Source organism: Cuculus canorus, chromosome Z (assembly GCF_017976375.1).
Source record: "Cuculus canorus isolate bCucCan1 chromosome Z, bCucCan1.pri, whole genome shotgun sequence".
Lineage (NCBI taxonomy): Eukaryota > Metazoa > Chordata > Aves > Cuculiformes > Cuculidae > Cuculus > Cuculus canorus.
The window spans coordinates 48,616,224-48,635,716 of record NC_071441.1 but is presented as its reverse complement, the minus strand read 5'-3'; the positions used below and the strand labels follow the sequence as shown (position 1 = coordinate 48,635,716).

The window sequence follows — 19,493 nt, the reverse complement described above, 5'->3', positions numbered from 1 at the left end:
CACTCGCATTATGGCTGAACTGAGAGCATTCCCACTTGGAGGGAATTGTCCCGATCCTGATGTGTGATGTTCTAGACTGGGGCCGTGATGCATACCTCTGATCCGCTGCTGCTGTACTAGGCTATTAGCCATTGGATATATTTCTGTGATTCCTAGAAGGGGATGCCACCTACTATTTTCTTGAAATAAAAATATATTGGAAAAGGCGAATTTGCAAAATGCTGGCATAAGTTCTTCTGCACAAATAGTAATATTAAAACCTATTACTTGGTACCTTTTTTAAAAAGAATAATGCAGTGGAATGCTGTATGGAATACTTTATATTGAACTATTTGCAAAGTATCTTAGCCAAATTTCAGATCTGTACTTCCGAAGTAAGATATAGCAGGCTTAGTCTTATCTCACATGATGCCAAGTGTGTTACCTTCTGTTTTGACCTGAATATTTAAACTGTGGGGTGGTATGCATTGATGTTGAAAGCATGTTTAGATGTGTTAGATACCTAAACCCCACTCTGCTTGGGAATATACATACACTTACTAGCTGATGCCCTCTGTGTTGTAATTTCTAGTTTATTTGCAACATAAACAGGCTTATTTGTATTTCAGGTAGCCTGTGAAGTTTTGCCTTTATTTAATTATACAACTTTAGTTTGAAAAGTTGTTGTATCTAGAGGGAAGACATCTTCTGGGGTTTTTTTTATCTTTTGGAAGAAGCTACTACAAGGGAACGCTTTGGCTCTGTTCTGTTTAAGACTCAGTGAAAAGATGTATTGCTGTGCCTGCAGTGATTTTTCCATTTACCTGTTTGTTCATGACACTTTTTTTGTTTGAGTTGTGCTAGAAACATCAGTTCTTCCCAAATGTGGAAAATTCATGAGCAGACCATGCAAGAGTCACTGACTTACACACAGTGGTAAGAAAATTCTGTGCATATTTGTTAGCTTGAGTTTTGTTTAGGAGGGGAAATCTTCAGTGGCTTCCCCTCCCCTGGTTATGGGAAAACTTAAGAAAGAGACATGGGTCAATTTATTGTAAGGTTTTCTCAACAGGAGTATCTTTCAGTTTGGTGTAAGAGTTTGATATTAGCAAGAAAGTGTAGTAAGATTCACTGTCTAGAGAGTGGACGAACAAATGGCATTGAGCTATGCAAGATGCTGACCAGGATGCAGCTTTTTAGCTAGGTTATATGGGGCAGCAGGAGGACACAGGAAAACTTGCTTGGCTTTTCACTGTGGATGCTGGACTGCTTGAATGACTGAAATAGTCTTTTGTGGATGGTAGCTGTCAAGGGGACGCCCCAAATGGCAGCAATGCAGTCCTCATTCAGCCCTCGCAAGGTGAACTGGGGATGGGGAGCTCCCCCCTGTCTTGTCTCCCGCTCCCCAGTGTGAGGAGGCCTGAAGTGGCAGAGCCTCTGCGTGGAGGATCTGGCAGATAGTTTTCTCATTAATGCTGGTGATAGGTGTATAGACATGCATGCACATACATGTTGGAAAAGAAATAGTTTGTCCAGGCTGAAGGCCTAGAAGTTTTCCTTTTTTATAAGGTAATGTTGATTATCTAGCTGTATTTCACCTAGTGTAGTGCTTCTTAAAAATCACATTTAGGAAGGTTTCATTCTTTTAAGTTCTTTGGACTGTTAGGGTGTTCACATGGTAATTATCACCTGTCAGGGGAATAGAGGGTTAAGAAATTTTCTTATTCAGAGTACCAAATGTGTAGATTTTCTTCCCACTCCCTTATAGCTTTATATATATTTAAAATATAAAGTAATCAAATTTAACCTGTAATGCTCTGCCAGCTTTTCCTGTTGGAATGAACCTTGACAAAATATTTGGCTACAAGGACAGATACCCTACTTTGCCATCATCACTTTACCTGCCCTAGTGTAGAAAGCAGTGTAATGAGAAGAGCTAGTTAATGACCCCAGTAGACGAGTTGATACTGAGTTATCAGCTTTAGAAATGTCCAAAGAGCTGCAGCATAGCAAGGGAAGACTTGGGAGTGATATTCTGCAATTTGATTAGTGTCCTCTGTGGCAGTGTTCTTAGAACTTGGCATTATGCAGTCCAGTTTCACTCAGTGCCTTGAATCAGTACTTAGGATTACAATAAAATTCAGTTTGGTGAATTAATCTTATAACTTAACTGCTCAAGATCTCTACCTCTATCAGCTTTGACCTGTGATTGTACTCTTGAACAAAATACTTAATGGAAAATAACAAAACGCTGGAAAAAAAAATGGTAGTTTAATTTTTGAGTTAATGCAGTATGAAAAAGGTTGAGATTGTTCTTGCCTTCACCACTGATACTTGTAGAAGAAAATTTTGATAGTGTCACTTTTTGTAGTAATTTTTTCATTAGCTAATGTCCCTGGGGAGCAATGAAATATATACCAGATGTGTAAAAAATCTGTGAGGCAAGTGAGCTGTGAAGGTGAGCGAAAACTTTCTAACCTTCTCTTTTTCAATTGTTCTGTTTTTCTTTTTTTTCGCCCCGGCACTACAGAACATTGATCTCATGAGTAGCAAAAGGGGATCCTATTTGGAAGTTTAATTAAAGCTGCTGAGTTATACTGATGCCATCAATCAGCAAAGACTGAGAGAAGCGGCACTGTGCCAGACCATTTAGAGGTCTTGACAGGGTAATTAAATACCTCAGGACTGTATTCTTAGGGTAAAATTTAAGTGCTATAGCACATCTGAGGCAGAAGAACAATTTGTCTTGGAACAAAAGCAAAGGTGTGTTTTTTTCCTTAAATTTCTGCAGGAGTTATATAAATGGTAATTATACAATCTTTTAGTTATTTTACAGTTAAAGCTTTGACAGCATTTCCATTTTAAACTCTTCTCTACCCCACACATGCCTTTTCAGCCCCAGGTAAAATTTGTTCTTCACTAAAATTCAAATCTCTTCAGACTTCGAATGTTAGTTAACTAGCTATGGCTTCCTGCTTGTTGTTGATGTTGCTGAATAATATTGAGAGGAGGATTCACTTCTGAAAGCATATCACTGTCATTTCCTGTAAACTGCATTACAGCCACAGACTTGTTCATTAATACCTAACCACTCTGAGTAACGCAGTGTGTCACAGTGAGGTGCAAGATCTGCTTACGTCTCCTTTAGCAACTACTATTGTTTTCTGTTCAGATTCCAGCCATGCTGTGTTGTTGTGGCTGAGTTCCTTGCAGGAGTTCTCTCCCTTTCCTGTGACAGAGGATCCCTAGACCAATGCATTTCACCCACCCTAAGGCTGTTTAGCAGGTTTGCACCAAAAAAACTCAGTGGAAAAACTGTCCTCTAATAACCTAGTGGCTTTTAAGGTTTTTTTGTGTTATTTAAATGCTGCTTCTGGGTGTCTTTCATCCATACAGTAATAGTTTTTTTTCCTGAAAGGTTGTAAAGTAGTCCATTTAGATAACTAAGTGGCAATGGATATCTGCTTTGTGCATTTCTATAAGGTATGTCTATGGAATGAGTAATGGGAGAGACCCAAATGCTGTCCTTGACAGTGTCTCTTGTCAGTGGTAGTGGCTCCCTAGACACAAACAAGGAGAAACTGAAGTATAGTTGTTTCCTTCATAAGAAAGGAAAATGTGTCAACAAATTCACCTTAACTCTTAAAACTTGCTGCTGTTTTGAGATTATTTTTGTTCGTATTATACCTGTGGAGAGCTGGATATTATCCTGTGTACTGTTGTCCTCTGAAGTATCAAATGGTATGGCTTGGTTTTTTGATTGGATGTCTGAAATTTGTGGTGCTCCTAGTGGGGCAGAGTGGGGAGGGAGTGTTTATCGGAACAGAATTAGGAGTGCAAAGTGTAAAGAGAAGGACTTTGAAGCTATCAAAGTGAAAAGCAGAAAATGGAAAACGTATGGAGATTGAGCTCCTTTTTTCTTAACTTTTCTTTGTACTTTAATTCCAAGTTAAGTATTCTTTATTTTTAAAGAGGCAAGGATATTTACAACTGTAAATTTTAAAATATTCTTCTGTATTAGTTGTTGCCCCTGGTCAGTGCAGCTCTCCTGTTTCCTACAGTTTTGGAGGATCCTTTTGTGAGGCGCTTACTGACTTCACAGGTCACTTATTACTGGCTAATGACAGCTGAGACCCGGACTCTGCTGTGTGCTGCAGCATCTATGTACTAGTACTCGAGTTAAGAAGAAGAATTAGTCATGGCATCTCATATACTAATTTAAGTTCCAGTTAAGGACACTTGACTGGTAGATTAACATTCCTGTACCAGAACCGAAGAAATATGTCTCCTTTTTTATTGTGTTTGCCAAGGGTGCTTACAGATTCCTACTTTATTCCTCTTCCTGATATAAATCTGTCTGCTTTGCACGAAGTCTGAACCCATTTTCATCTGACTGGGTGGTAATTTATTTGGGGTTTTGTTGGGATTGTTATTTTCCCATTGAAACATTAATTCTAAAAACTGGATATTATGGGTATGGCAAACCATGTTCTAAGATGAAAGTTTGCACTGGAAGTTAGTGAAAGTAAGCAGTTACTGAGATCCCAATTGTAACATTTAAAGATTTCAGTTATAGTGTCTTGCATGAATACTTTAAGTAGAGGTGTTTAGATAATTTAAGAATACTTTTTCCTAAGGTTGTTGCAGGGAATAAAAACACTCTGATCTCTGTACTACTAATAAGCTGTAAGATAAGGATTGAGGTATGATGCTGAGATGTCTCAAGATAGCACCACGTAGTGAGATACCAAAACATTCATTTGTAGGGACAGGGACACTTTTTTTTGTAACTTCTTCGTTCACTCTGCAGACTTCCACAGTTTTGACTAGAAAGTTGTAAATCAGTTCATCTTGATGTTAAGAAATGAAATACTAAAGCAGTGAAAATACTTGAATTTGATGGTGTGGTGATTACGTCTGTAGAAACAAATGTCTTTCCCACTAACTGCAGTGGAAAATTCCAGTTAAAATGTTTTTAAGTTGGTGTCTACAGAGTAGCTGTGTCAGTGTTGTACACTGTGTCATCATTAAATATTTAAAACTGTAGGCGTTCTGGCAGCTTCTTGACTTGCATTATGTTCAGTGGTTTTGACGTTGTGTAACCTTAATGTTTATCTATTAAATATTCACCTGATGAAGTAGCTGTGGAAGTAATATTTTAGCACAGCTATTAATTCAGTGCCTATATGTTTTTGAGGAGACTCAATCTAGAACTATTGGCAAGTAATTACTGAATGGGCAAACTGACAGAGTACAGGTAGGGAGAAGAATCTGGAGAGTCTCTGCTTGGAAACTATCACAAATGAAGTAGTTGGACCTTGACATCAATAATGAGTAGAAACCGTATATCTCGTACTCCAGGCAAGCTTCTTTTGCGTGGGAATTAGTTCCCTTTTTTCTGTAACTTATATGGTGTGCTTGTTTTTCTCTGATGATCCTGACTTACAGTAATCACAGATCACTGTTAGTGCATTTCCAGAGAAAGTCAGGCTTCGATTACTTCGGGTTTCTGAAGTTCTGTATGTCTTTCAGATTTCTTGTCTGTCCAGAATTTCTGGTGCTTAGCAAGATGGCTAGAGACAGTGTTTGGATAGTAGTAACAAAGTACTCATTTCAGTTTGATGTATGTCATTCCTGTGGCTAATATGCCCAGATTCCAGTGTGGTTTGGTTAAGGTACAGAAATAGTTACTAGAATGCATGGATCACAGATTACCCTACCTGGAAAGTATCTTCTTAGGTGTGAAAAATACCTTGTAAACACATTTGAAGAATTTAAAAGATTTGATGCTGAAGCTGAACTTGTAGTTAGAGTATTTACTGATTAGATATTTTCATTTACTTGCTGTCTTTAAATTGTGTTTAGTATAGACCTTGACTGCTACTTCAAATTCTCTTCCAAGTAGCATTTACCAGCTAAGGCCTGGGCAGTAGACATTGCTGGATTGGCTACCAGTGTGAAAGAATTTGTACTCATTCGACAGAGGAAAGGTGAGAGGAGTTTTGCTGATACTGTTTTATAGCTTGATAGATACCAATTCTGTAATGCAAGGTAAACTTACAGTAAGTTAGCAAAAATTTTTTGTGGATTTCCCCTCTGAGTGAGTTTGTGTCCTTGATATGTGACAGTATGCATCCAGCATTGTGAATTCTGCTTTGCGAATTAGTGTCTTATTTTGAATTCTTCTTCTAAAGAATAGAGGGTGCATTCTGCTGGATACATTCTGCTGTCTCATGATCAGCTTGGTCTCTACCAGAACTCCCAAGGTTCTCTGCTAAGCTGCTTCTCAGCCGGTCAGTTCCCAGCCATGTTTTGATATATGATATTATTTCTTCCCAGGGAGAGGAGCCTGCTTTTCCTGTTGTTGAACTTCCTTGAGATTCTTGTTTGCCTAGTTCTGTGGTTGAATCCTTCTGGGTGGTAGTACAACCCTGTGGCCTGTCATCCACTCCTCCAAGTTTATCATCTGTGGAGTTTATGAGGGTATGCTCTGCCCCATCATCCAGATCACTGGTGAAGATGTTAACCAGTGTTGGATCCAGCATTGATGGAGGCCAGTGACCAGCCTCCAACTGGACTTAATGCTGCTGATTGCAACCCATTGAGCCTGGCAGTTCAGCTAGTACTCAGTCTACAACACGGTCCCACTTAACTGCTATTTACTCAGTACTTATCTAGTATGTACATAAGTACATGTGGGTGTACCTAATGTGCACTTTGTGAGGATAGTATGGGTAAGACTCAAGTCTTACTGAAGCTGAGATAAAAAACTGTTTTCCCTCTGTCGACCGAGGCAGTCATGTCATTGTTGAACACTTTTGGATTGGTCAGACATTCCCCTCTATAAATCTGTGATGACTGCTTCCAGTCACTTTCTTGTCCTTCATGTGTCTGGAGGAGATTTTTGTGATTAGTTACTCAATCATCTTCTCAGAGAGCAAGAGTTTCTTGCCAGTGATACTTGTTCCCATCCACTCCTTAACTTCCTCTGTTCCCCATGACCTTTCAAAGACAACCAAGAATTGCCTTGCAAAGACATCTGTCAGTTCTGTCAGCACTTGTGGGTGCAACCTTTCAGGATGTATGGATTTCTGTTTGTCCAGTTTGAATATTCCTCAGTGTAATCAACTTCCACTGAGGATTAGTATTCCTTGTTCGAGACTTTCTACTCTCTTGTGGGCTTGGGAACCCTGAAAGTCAACTGTACTAGTAAATACCAAGGGAGGGAAAGTGCTAAGCATCCTGTCCTTTTCTGTGTCCCTAGTCAGCAGTTTCCCTGACATGTTCTGCACAGAGTTAGTGTTTTCCCCAGCCTTGCTCTTTCTGCCAATATATTTGTGCAGATCTGTTTTGTTGCACTCTAGATCTCTCATTTTCAAGTCTAGGTGGGCTTTAACTTTCCTAACATCAACAATGCATGATTGGACACAACTTTACATATTTCTCCTTTCACATCCTATTCACATTTTTTTTTATGTTGGAGTTTAACCACTTTTCATCCAAGCAGGCCCTGATGTGTGAAAGCAGACAAGGGGGCTGGGAGCGTTCGTTAGAGCTTGGCGTTGTTCGCCTTGAAGACCTTGGAAGTTGATAATGAAGGAACTAGCTAGCAGCAGTTTACTGATAAGTAGGCATTGGAATGCAGAAGGCTGGCTGCATTTGGTTCAGGAGTTTGAAAACAGCCAGAGGAGACTGAGTCTGCGCAAAGTTCAAAAAGAAATATATTCATCCCGAGGAAGACTTCCTACTTCATCCCTAAGACCCTGGCCAGCGACCATCAGGAGGCACTATGCAGGTCAAGACTGGAACGAACTTTCCAGATCTAATTATAATACGAAGCGGGGATAGGGTGAATATGTAGTAGGCACTTATACCTATGTATACCTTTACACTATAAGTAGCTGCTTGTTAAGCTATACGGTGTGCAAGCTAGGAGGAGAACCCCCTTGCACCCCAGCGCTGGAAATAAACATACCTGCTTTATAACTCATTTTGGGTTATAGGGTTTGATTCTGCAAAACAGCCCCCAGGCACCTTTGCTTGATTTCTTCCTTGCTAGAATGGATCTTTGGCTTGGAGGTGATCCTTCAGTCGTTGGAGATGGTGGGCAGGGAAATTAGCATCATTTCCAGACCTATAAAGCTGTTCCATCAGCCTGTTTTTTAAGAACTGTGGTAACCAAACCTGTGCTGCTGGGCTGTGGGTTGTCACCAGGGAGGTCCATCAGGGTGATACATGGGTAAGAAGGAAGAACCTTAATTTCATTCTCGGCACTACTGAACTGGAACTGCGGATGAGGCAGACCTTGTGAATTAGTTATTTGCTTCTAGCCTATGTTGGCATCATTGACCATGAGGGAAAGAAATTTCAGGTATTAAGCATTGCCTCACAGGTCACTTATTTGGCTTAAGACTTTTCTTTGATTATCTGTGTCTCTTTCTTTATGAAAGAACACACCTCTCACTTCTGCTGACATTGTACTACTTCTGTTTTATTCTGTTTAACATGTTGAATCAGAATGACTTTGACATTTCGCATGGGTGGCAAGTCCAATTACTTCATTAAGTTGCTCGCAAAATGGAGCTATTTTATCAACATCTATAGTACAACTTCTAGAGCAAAGTCTGGATGGTTTGGAGCCTGGGAAAACAGTAGCACCATGGCACAGCTTGGGTTTTGGCAGACCTTTGGTGTATTCTATTCATACGGACTTTTTCATCCTGTTTGAAAGGAGTTTCTGAGGCTTATGTTCTGCAACCTGTTCCAAGTGCTTGTGAGCATGCATGTTTAAAGAATAGGCAAGAATTGTCAGAATTACGGATTTCTCTTTTCTGCAGGACCTATTAAATATCTCATCTACCTTGTGAAAGCCTCTTGGAAATAAAAGTGTTCTGTCAGGTGCAGGAACACAACTACTACTCTTGAGGCATTTATTATCTGGTGTCTTGTTTCCAGTAGTTTACAAGATTCCATCACTGCTGTAATTTAAAGGGGACTGCTTAGTGTATGGATAGATTCCTTATGAGGCTGCAGAATGTCCATAATCACTTTTTACTTCTCCTGTTCTTACAGAGAGGGTTCCTGTGGCAGGTTAGAGGCACTTAAGTCCTGCTGTGTGAATGTGACTTCAGTTACTAGTTGATATTGTCTTCTAGAAGTAATCTTATGTTGAGTGTCTTAAATGACAAAAATGAAGTCATAATAGAAGATGGAGTCTATCAATTCTCAGCTAGTCTACAGTAAATTCTTACTGTGACTGAATGTCAGGAATATTTTTTAGTATTTGGTGGAGTATTTTTTTAGGTTGGTTGGTTTTATTGCGTTTAGCATCATATAGACTGAATCCATTTTTGCTAAAAAGTGTGTGGCTTTTGGCCTGGCACCTTGGTGGTAATTTTCATGAGCAATTCTGCTGACAGTTCTCTAGTGCGTATTTCTAGTAAAAAAAAAAAAAATAAGAGGAGTGTAGAAGAAGGAGGACTAAGTAATCTTTAGTTCAGTGGGCTCAGCTCTAGTGGAGAATAAAATTTTCTTCAGCGCTGCTTTACTGGAGTTGAAAGAAACTATGGAAACTGGGAAATTCTGTCATTCCTGCTGTGAAACTGAATACTGGCACGTTTTCTGTTAGTATTAAATTTGCACATCTTCACTAAAAAAAAAATAAAAAATCTAAGCTAGGAGCAGAGGCTGGGGTGCCCAGCTGCGTATGTGGGAGGAGACAAGCACTTTCAACACTAAGTTGTCCTTAGTTCTTCTGTGTCTCTCATGCTAAAGAGCAAAGCTCTGGGGCTTACAGAGTTGGATAGCATATTATCTTGAAAACCTAGCTACAAGTTTTGTAGGTCAGGTCTTTTCAGCCAGCTTTGGAAGATAACTTGCACAAAGCTTCATGGTAGAACATCTTAAGGATCACAGCTATGTTCATGGTAATTCTGTTTAGTCTCAGAGGTGCTGTATCTCAGTTGCCTCTTCTGTTTTGCTTCCACAGGAGTCTTAAAGGTCTGCTGGTCTGCATGGAAATGAGTCAGGGAGAGGATTTGAAAAGAAATGTCAAAGGATTAGGGAAAAGATGGATTTACAGAGTTAAGTTGCAGCTTCCAGGAGTTGGCTGGTCTTGCAGTACAGGGAGGAAAGGAGATAAATCTGACCATTTCACAAGGCTCCTTTTTAACTTTGCGTTTTGTACTGTGGAAACCTCAAATAAAAGTATTTTGTGGTGTCCTGTGCCACAAGCACAGATACTTTGTTCTCATCTTTTCTGTAATAAGGATAGACCAGTTATACAGACTTCAAAGGGAGGTGTTGAACTCTTTGACTTGCTGTTTTGTAGCATGTATCTAAGGGCTGAAGAATCTAATAGACAATCTTAAAAGAAAAAAAAATAAATAAAGTCTGACTGACACTTTGAGGTAAGCAGGTAAAAAACCTTCTGCTCAAAAGGACCTGAGAAACTCAGTTACTTCACATTTGGTTGTAAGACTCTATGGTGGTGAAAAAGCTGGCAAAAGATCCTGAACAGCTGAAAGGCAAGTTGCATTCAGACTTCTCCTGTTCGTTCTTAGGCCTGTAAAAGTAATGTAGCAGATTTTATCTTGACGTAGTGAATGATTGTGTCATTTGATATCAAGCTTAACACATTTATAAAGAGCACAGCACTTGAAAAATGCTTGCAAGCCTCTGAGAGTTTTGGACTATTTTGTGGTTGATTATTTTTTTTTTTTTTTTTTACTTATTTTCCAAAGTGAAATCTTTATCCCTTGTATTTTTTAATTATTTTTTTAATTGATATTTAAAAGGAAAACATTCTTGGGTATTCTTCAGTTTGTCTTTATAAGTAGTCAGCTTCTCCTGCATGGTCTGTTGCATTCTTTCAGTGTTTTCACAGAAGCCAACACCGAAAAAAAGCCCCAACTAACTTCGCAAGTAACTTTTCTGGCCGCTCTTAAAACTTTCAGTATCTCAGAACAAATGATACTGTCTTGTTTCAACTGTTTTTTAAAGTGTTTGATTTCTATTTCTTTTACTTTTTTTTAAGGTTTCCTATGCGCGACCAAGTTCCGCTTCTATCAGAGATGCGAATCTGTATGTTAGTGGACTTCCAAAAACAATGACCCAGAAGGAACTAGAACAGCTCTTTTCCCAATACGGACGCATTATCACTTCTCGTATTCTGGTTGACCAAGTCACTGGTGAGTGAGCATTTTTGCACATCCTGTCATTTTTGGACTGGCAGTTTATGAAATATTTCACCTTCCAGTACAATGGTCTTGTCTCTAGAGTGTATGAAAGGTGTATGTAGGCCAGAAAATGCAATTTTCTGCTGCAGTTATTCATAAATATGCATGGACTAAAATAGATTGTGGAGTTTACTGAGCCAGCTTGAGTAATTTCCACCCTGAAGGTGCAGGTTTGAAGCCTGTTTCATGGCTTGTAATAAATTTACAGGTGCTGTAATCTTCCTTTCCAAGCTGCTGTGTGAAAATAGTCCCTGTGCACCTCATGAAATGCTATTAAACACTTGTTTATAAAAATACAATTTAATGCAGAAATGCACAGCTGGTTCTGCAAAGTTAGTATTACAATAGACCCTTTTGCTGTTAAAACTGTTTCCAAGGTTGCTTCATTAACTTTGGGCACACTGAAGAACATGAACTTTGAGTTCCTTGGGAGCAGATAGGTTTTGTGCTTAGCAGTGCCTTAAAGAACTAAGCTCTAGCAGATTAGTCGTCTTGTTATGGTATGTCTTAATCAATGAGTGGTTGTCAGTGACACTCCATGATTGCTCTTCAAACTTGGTCAGTAATGCATGTATCTTTGCTGGATCAGATGGCTGATCTTGGAGCTTAATTTGCTGCCTCACCTGCTTCCAGCAAACCAGTTCCAAAAGTAAGCAGTAGAACAAAATGCCAAGTATGTGACAGAAGTATTGAGTGTGCAAAGTAAAATACAAAGGAAGCAGGACTCTACAAATTCTCATCATTCAAAAAAAACTAGGAATGTAGGGTAAAAATTCATTTACACAACTAATTGCTCCTTGAACAATAAGCTAGCTTGATTTCTTTCAGTAGTTGCACCATTTCAAAGTTGCATGCCATCATGGGTAACAAACAGCTTTCAGCTGTAGGAGGTCATAAAGTTTTCAAGTGGTCTTAAAAGGATTGTGCATGCCATGGTTGGTTTGTCTGACCTGTACAGGACCTTGTATGTACTCCTTTCAAATTCCGTGATACAAACAGAAACCTCAGTATTGGCATATAATACAAAGGTTTTTAATGAGTGAGTTAGTGAAAGCATATAGAGGCAGTTGAAGGAAAGCTGAAGGCCAAATACTGACATGTAGAAGCACCAAATTCACAAGTCAGATTTCAAGTCTTTGTGCAATAAATTCCTGTTTACAGTATGTTCCTGTGTATTCATGCATAGAAATGGTGGGATTCGACTAATGGACCAAATAACTAAATGTATGTAAACTTTTAAATATGTACTGCAGTTCTCAGTACTCAGAACCTGATATGTGCATAGTAGTTCTCTGGCTTAGACAGTTCTTCAGGTTTAAGCCTTCTTCCGTCCTTCTCCGTAGTAATTTTGAAGAGCTAGACTCAAAGCGGTATGAATAATAAGGTTGTGACACAAACTGATGTGAAAAATGCAAAGTTGAAGCTGTGACATGTGACTCTCTAAAGCTTTCTTACGCCTGCTCATTGTCACTTTGATGGTTTAAAATGCCATTCTGTATGAACAGATTACATCTCTTAATGTCTTTCTCAAGTGAGCACAATCATCTAACTTGTCTGTTTATTCACAAACCAAAATACAAGGGGCCTGCAAGTGGATTTAGGTACACTACAACAAAGCATGCAGCTAGTGTTGACTGTACTAACTTTGTTAATTGGTTCCAGTAATGCTACCTTAATATGCTTATATTTAAGCCACAGTATAAATTTCTGAATTGTGGTGTTCCTAGGACTTTCAATAGACACTTGCTGATCCTCTTGCATCTTGTCTTTAACTTTTCTATATCAAGATAGAATTATTACATGCTACCTTCACTCTGTGCAGGGGTATCAAGAGGCGTAGGGTTTATCCGATTTGACAAGCGAATTGAAGCAGAAGAAGCTATCAAAGGCTTGAATGGCCAGAAACCTCCAGGTGCCACAGAGCCCATCACTGTAAAGTTTGCTAACAATCCAAGCCAAAAAACCAATCAGGCCATCCTTTCCCAGCTGTACCATTCTCCAAACAGAAGATATCCTGCACCTCTAGCTCAGCAGGCTCAACGTTTTAGGTAAGTTAAATAGATACTTGTGTGCAACTGTGCTGGAAGCCATATGTTCCCAGGGGCCATTTTGTTCCCACTCTTTCCCTTCCCTACTACCAAATCTCTGTGTGTGGAGGAAACATGCAAATGTTAAACTACAGCTATGCTCCTACAAAATGGCTATAAGCAGAAAAATGTATTTCCATCCTATTGATAATAGCATTTCAGCATCTAAAAACGTAGAGTTAAACAGAGATTACGTCAGTTTCTTCTACGCAGTCACTAAAAGAAAGTCCTTTCTAAAGGTTATTTTTAATTTCCTAGATTATCATTGATTAATGCGCAAATTGATTCAGTTAACGTTGACCTAGGCAATTCAATTTTCTTCTTGGCCATGTGGGATGCCATGCTTCCTCTTCCCTTCCCCTTATCTTTCCTCTCCTTTATGGCTTTCAGGTTTTTTTCCTAGTCGTTATCTGAGTCCTGCATGCCACACTTAGTCGTCTCATTTTACAGACTTTTGTAATGAAGATGATTCAATTATTTTTCCGCATGCATTTTGTGCATAGTGTTCCCATTGTTTTGAAACTATGGCCGTACAGTCTCCTGTGATATTTAGTGTATTGAGAAGGAGAGATGGTGAGAACAAAATTAAGCAAATATTAACTACATTCATGAGTACTTCATATTTTTTTTTTTTCAGTGATTTTGATGGTTTCTTTCTACCCTGGGCTATGTGACTGAAATGTGTTAAACAGTAATATACTCAAACAGTTTCTGTTTTATTTTTTCAAGCAATAAAATAAACTGATGGTTTGTTTCAAAGAGCCTGAACCAAATTTCAAAAGCTCTGCATTGGTTATACTCACTTTTAGGCCAAACATTCAGAGTTTTTAGACTGCATTTCTAGGAAAGCTTCAAAATTCTTTTTCTTCAGCTTTTCAGCTTTGTGCATTGTAAATGTCCTGCAGGTCTTAAGGCCAGCGCTAGAGTAGGCTTTCTGCCTTTAAGGAAGGAATAAGCAATTTTATTCATTATTTGGTGGATTTTCTTACCATTCCCTAGGAAATAAAAGGTTAATTTGAAGGGTGCTGCAAATTGTTTAAACGTAGACTTACCATTGTTCCATAGGCAGAGCAAAGGGGCAGAAGTTGCACTTGCAGTATGGACCCAAGTGCGTTGTTTAAAATAAGATCATGAAGGAACTATTGTACAGCCTGTTGTAGCATTCAACATATCCTGGCAAGTCTGGGCTGCTGACTCCTTGAGTTCTCATCAGCTCACTTGTTCCCAGATACTCAGCTGTGTTCAGATGCTGGCTGGGGTAGCATCTCTATTTAACTGATACTTCAGGTAGATTTATCGTGGTTTGTAAAAATTCTTAGACTTCTATTAGAGTTGATATTTAGGTAAGACCTGAAGTTCTTTTCACTTAAGTAGAAGCATAGAATCATAGAGTGTCCTGAGTTGGAAGGGGGGACCCACAAGGGTCATAAAGTCCAACTCCTGTCCCCGGATAGGACAGCCTCAACACTCACACCGTGTGTCTTCAGGGCATTGTCCAAATGCTTCTTGAAGCTTTTGCTGTGACTGCTTCCCTGGGGAGCCTGTTCCAGTGCTTCACAACCGTCTGGGTGAAGAACCTTTTCTGGATATCCACCTTAAACCTCTAGCACATCTTCCTGCCATTCCCTTGGGTCATATCATTGGTCACCAGAGAGATGAGATCAGCAGCTTGGCTTGGTTTCTTGTCACTGCACCCTACGGACCCTGCTTGCTGCAGAATCATCATGCTCTGTAATTCGAGACCTTTACTTAGCTGCAAACAAAACTAAATACTACTTCAAGGGGTTTTTCTGAGCACGAGTGTAGTTATACTACTGCAGCATTTGAGTTTGGGTTCTGCATACCAGTAATGGTTCATAGAATCCTATAGCTAATTACTGGAGAGAAATCATGGTAAGGTGCAGATCTGCAAGTTAGCTGTAAGCTAAAAGCTAAATCAAGTGTAACTTTTTACTTAATCTCATATTTTGTGGAGCCCAAGAACCTTTAACAAGGCTTTCTCTTCACATGTCTGGACTTTGCCACGAGGAAACCAGAGCTTCTTTAGGGCAGAAATTTTCATAGAAAAGCACTTTAAGGAACTTAAGAGATGTGATGTATAGTATTGGTAAGCAGTGCATGCTCCAGGTATTCACTAGATAATTCCAAGGACTTTAGAGTTGTAGTTGCATATTACAGTTTAGCAGTTTCTGGGAAGGTGAAGGTAGAAACATGGAGTAAACTTAGTGTCTAATATATGAGTGTATGCTAAAAACGCTTTATTCTGGAAGAGTAGGAAAAGGAAAAATCTTTTTTTGCAGTTCATGTTCTAACATTCGTTACTACTCTGAAGCCTTGCATCTGTCTGAGTGTTCTCGTCAGCTAACTGTCAGAAGCCTCAGACCAGTCAGCACCCAAACCAAGTTAAGGACCTGAAAATTTTAACTGAGATGGTCGCTGACTTGTAACGTTATGCTAACAGTATTTTATTTAGGCTAAACTTGCGATAGTGGTTGACTTTCTGAAATGGTTGTGGATACTGCACAAGAACATCTGTCTTGTATTCACTCGCTGTATCAGGTGTAATAGGGTGCCACAGCTCTTTAAGTGGTGATAATTTACTTTTGCATGAGGTAGTAAGTGATGGAAGTTTCTCAAGACTGAACACTTTCCTAAATGTATTGTAGGTTGGACAATCTGCTCAACATGGCTTATGGAGTGAAGAGGTAATAAAGGACTATTAGATTCATAATAATCAATTTTTAATTATTTTATGAACTCTTTTAATTTTTCAGTAAATTTTATGTTGGATTTTTGCGTTTTGATATATCAACTGAAGTTGTTTATTTTGGTGCATTGTGCATGGAGGAGAGGAACCATTTGTAGCAGTTCCATAGAATTGCTGTTTCAAATATCTTAGTAATCCTCGCTATTTTTATAGCATGTTTTCTTTTGTTTTTCTATGCTGCTTCATTTCAGATGGACTTAGCACTGTTCCTCCTGCATTCTACTTGTGCAGTTGAGGGGGGGTGGGAAGAACACTTGTGATGTTAACATGATGTGAAAAGTCCTGTATAGTTTTCTTTTTATATTTTGAATTTTCTTTTGCTGGGATATTCTGTGAACAGCTACTTCAGGATTCTCTTTTGTTTCCCCCATTCTTTAGTAGGTTTCCTCCAATGACCATTGATGGAATGACCAGTTTGGCTGGAATTAATATCCCTGGACATGCAGGAACTGGATGGTGCATTTTTGTGTACAACTTAGCCCCTGATGCTGATGAGAGTATCCTCTGGCAAATGTTTGGACCCTTTGGAGCAGTAACTAACGTGAAGGTCATCCGTGACTTTAACACGAACAAGTGCAAAGGTTTTGGATTTGTGACTATGACAAACTATGATGAGGCAGCTATGGCAATAGCCAGCCTGAATGGATACCGCCTTGGGGACAGAGTACTGCAGGTCTCCTTCAAAACAAACAAAACGCACAAAGCCTAATAAGTTATTCTCAGTGCATTAATACATGAAAACTATACAACAAAGGCAATTTACAAGACGCTTTATGCATTAGTAAATGCCTTTGTTGTATGTCAGTGTGGAAATGGGGATAAAATGACTACTTAGCGTCCTAAGAATATGTGAGATTTTTTTATTGCTAATATTTGAATTAAAACTTCTTAAATAACTTCTGTGTTTGAATATTCACAAGCGGTACAGGGTTTTTGCCTGTCACAATGCATACTCTATTGCCTTCTTTGAAGAAGGTGGACCTTTTAAAAATGTTTCAGCTAAGGGAAGAAGTTTTCATTTTACATGACTGCCTTTAACCTATCCGTAAACATTGAGGCTTTGTGTTAGACTTAAGTTGGATTTTTTTGTTACTACTTGATTTGCCTTGTGTTTAATTTACATTATAATGCATTGCTGTTTTCTTGTTCAAGAAAAGTATTTGAAGTTTACGTTTATTTATAAAGTTATAAGCAGTATTTATTTTGTAATTATCATTTGGGTTGGGGAATGGGTACACATTATAAAAGCTTATTGTAAGAATACTGGAGAACTTTTCGTAAAGCAGTACCTTGCCAAAGAGATAAAAGCCTCTTTGATGTGGGTTTAAAAAAAGCATCTATTTTTATAGAAAAAAAAAAAAAATTTGGAGAAACTTTTTACTGGTCCTGGAACAAATATTTTGACTTGAATACTTTGAGAAATCTCTTCATATGACACCCAGTGAGCTTTTAAAACTTACCAGGAAACTTGCAGTTGTTGGGGAAAATTTAGAAAAGATTTATGATGTAGAAATGCTTGTGAGACCTTTGTATTGAGAAGTAGAGTCAATGGGATACACTGTTGGTTTCATTTTTGTCATCATCAGTGGAGTCTTAGATCATCCTGGTTATTAAGTGATAGGGGGCTCACGTAATTTGTGATTTTGAAACAAGTGAAAATTAAAAAAAAGACTATAAGAGCAAGCAGGAAACTTAAAATACTGAGAGATGGGGGAAAAAAAAAATCTGTTCTTCCTAAAGAATTCCCTTCAGATAGAGCTCATGGTGTTTAGTGATGTACTAGCTATTGTTTGAAGAATTGTTTTGTCTTAAGATAAGACATTGAGCACGGTTTGTGTAGTAACAAATCAGCAAAAGTGGCCCGAGTTGGGTATATTTGGAGGTATTTTGAAAGTTATGTTCAAGGCTAACACCTGAGCTTTGTGTAATGTAAATAAGACCTTGAGTTTTGAACCTTTCAGCTAATTTCAGTTTCAGTTTATTTAAGTTACCTGCCAAGTGGTGTTCAATTTTGAATGTTTTTGTATAAGTTTTTCCTTTGTAAATGGCATTAACATTGTTACTTGAGGTCTGCTTATTAATTTTTGTTGTCCTGAGGACTTGAATTTACAGTGCACCAGATCTGTTGCTATTTTTGTCTGTACATAGTCTAGCTTCAGCTGTTTATGGTGATGCTACATTTTCGTTTATAAATATGTTTGTGGTAAAAATGAGTATAAACATAGGTTTTGAACAAATTTCCTTACATTTTTCATACAAAACCCATAAATACCTGTATGCTGTTTAAATTTGACTTTGTATAATGTTAAATCACTATTTGGGGAAATAGGAAAAGTCTTTGCCATGTATTGAAAAAATTTAAGGAAAAAATACAGAATATTTTCTGATTAGCATCTAGCTTATAATTAAATTTTTAAAAAAAGCTGGGGGTTCAATGCCTTCACCAGGATGCACTGACAACTGTAGTTACGTCCTGCTTTTTGTATAAACTGAGATGCTCATATGCTTCCCCTTAGAAAAAGCAATGTTCTATGCATAACATAGTTGTACACTATCTTTGCGGTTGCTTTTGGTTCATATTCTTTTAAATTGTAGTTATAAATTTTTCAGTATAGTACAGTACATCTACTGTGAAGTGCGTGCTAAAGTGAATAAGCGAGTTTTCATGCTGACCCACTCAATGCTATTAAAATCAATTGGCTTCCTGAGCAATTCCTTGTTCTTAGTGCATTTAGGTTGTTAAAGCTAATCCTCTGCATTAATTTGTATATACTATAGAAACCACAAACTTTCCAATGTGGGGAAAACAGTAGCTACATGCTTCTTTCCTATACTACTGTAGCAACTAATGGCATTGATGAGAAGGCATGTAAATTGGGCTTCACTTTACAGTTTATCAGAGCACTTAGTAAAATATAAGGCTGGTATTTATTTGAAGTTGTATAGTATGACTTAATTCACATCTGTTGGGATAGAAAATATATTCTGTTTAGTATTTAAGAGGTTGTACATGTTTTCTTTTGTGTTTGGATCCTTTGTACTTTTTCATGTTCAGTACATCAATAAACAAAGTTGAAGGGAAAACAGTGTCACGAGCAGGTCTTTTGCCATATTGTCCTCTGCTTCAACGGGTAAGCAGTCTGAAAGATTCCTGCAAAGCTTCTGAGCTACTTTTGACTTCGCCTAGGGTTCTAGAAGGAGTTGCGTGTACCATATTTGTTGTATTAGAATTAGTGTCAAGTCTTTTCAGTTGGTGTTAGAAGAATGACTCAATGCTTAGGCTGATGTAATAAGTGAGGGTCATTACACACAGTCAGTAAAAATTAATTTGCTGTCTGTCTAACAGACTGCTGTTCTGTGTAGCTAGGTTAATGCCCTAATGTGTTAGGATAAATACAGAGGAGAGGGGAGGATTTGCTCTTT

General features: G+C 38.4%; 1 protein-coding gene across 13 annotated transcripts in view; it reads left to right on the top strand.

The window, feature by feature from the left end:
- ELAVL2 (ELAV like RNA binding protein 2) overlaps positions 1-19,142 on the top strand; it is an 89,112-nt gene extending 69,970 nt beyond the window's left edge. For 10 of the 13 annotated variants that reach the window (XM_054055224.1, XM_054055233.1, XM_054055229.1 and 7 more), the window contains 4 exons: positions 11,015-11,168; positions 13,039-13,264; positions 15,970-16,008; positions 16,449-19,142. In XM_054055224.1, coding sequence (XP_053911199.1) covers positions 11,015-11,168; positions 13,039-13,264; positions 15,970-16,008; positions 16,449-16,779 — 750 coding nt within the window. In that variant the 3' untranslated portion in view covers positions 16,780-19,142. The remainder of the gene's footprint in view (positions 1-11,014; positions 11,169-13,038; positions 13,265-15,969; positions 16,009-16,448) is intronic. The other 3 variants (XM_054055230.1, XM_054055227.1, XM_054055221.1) reach the window with 1 other exon arrangement.
- The last annotated feature ends 351 nt before the right edge of the window (positions 19,143-19,493 follow it).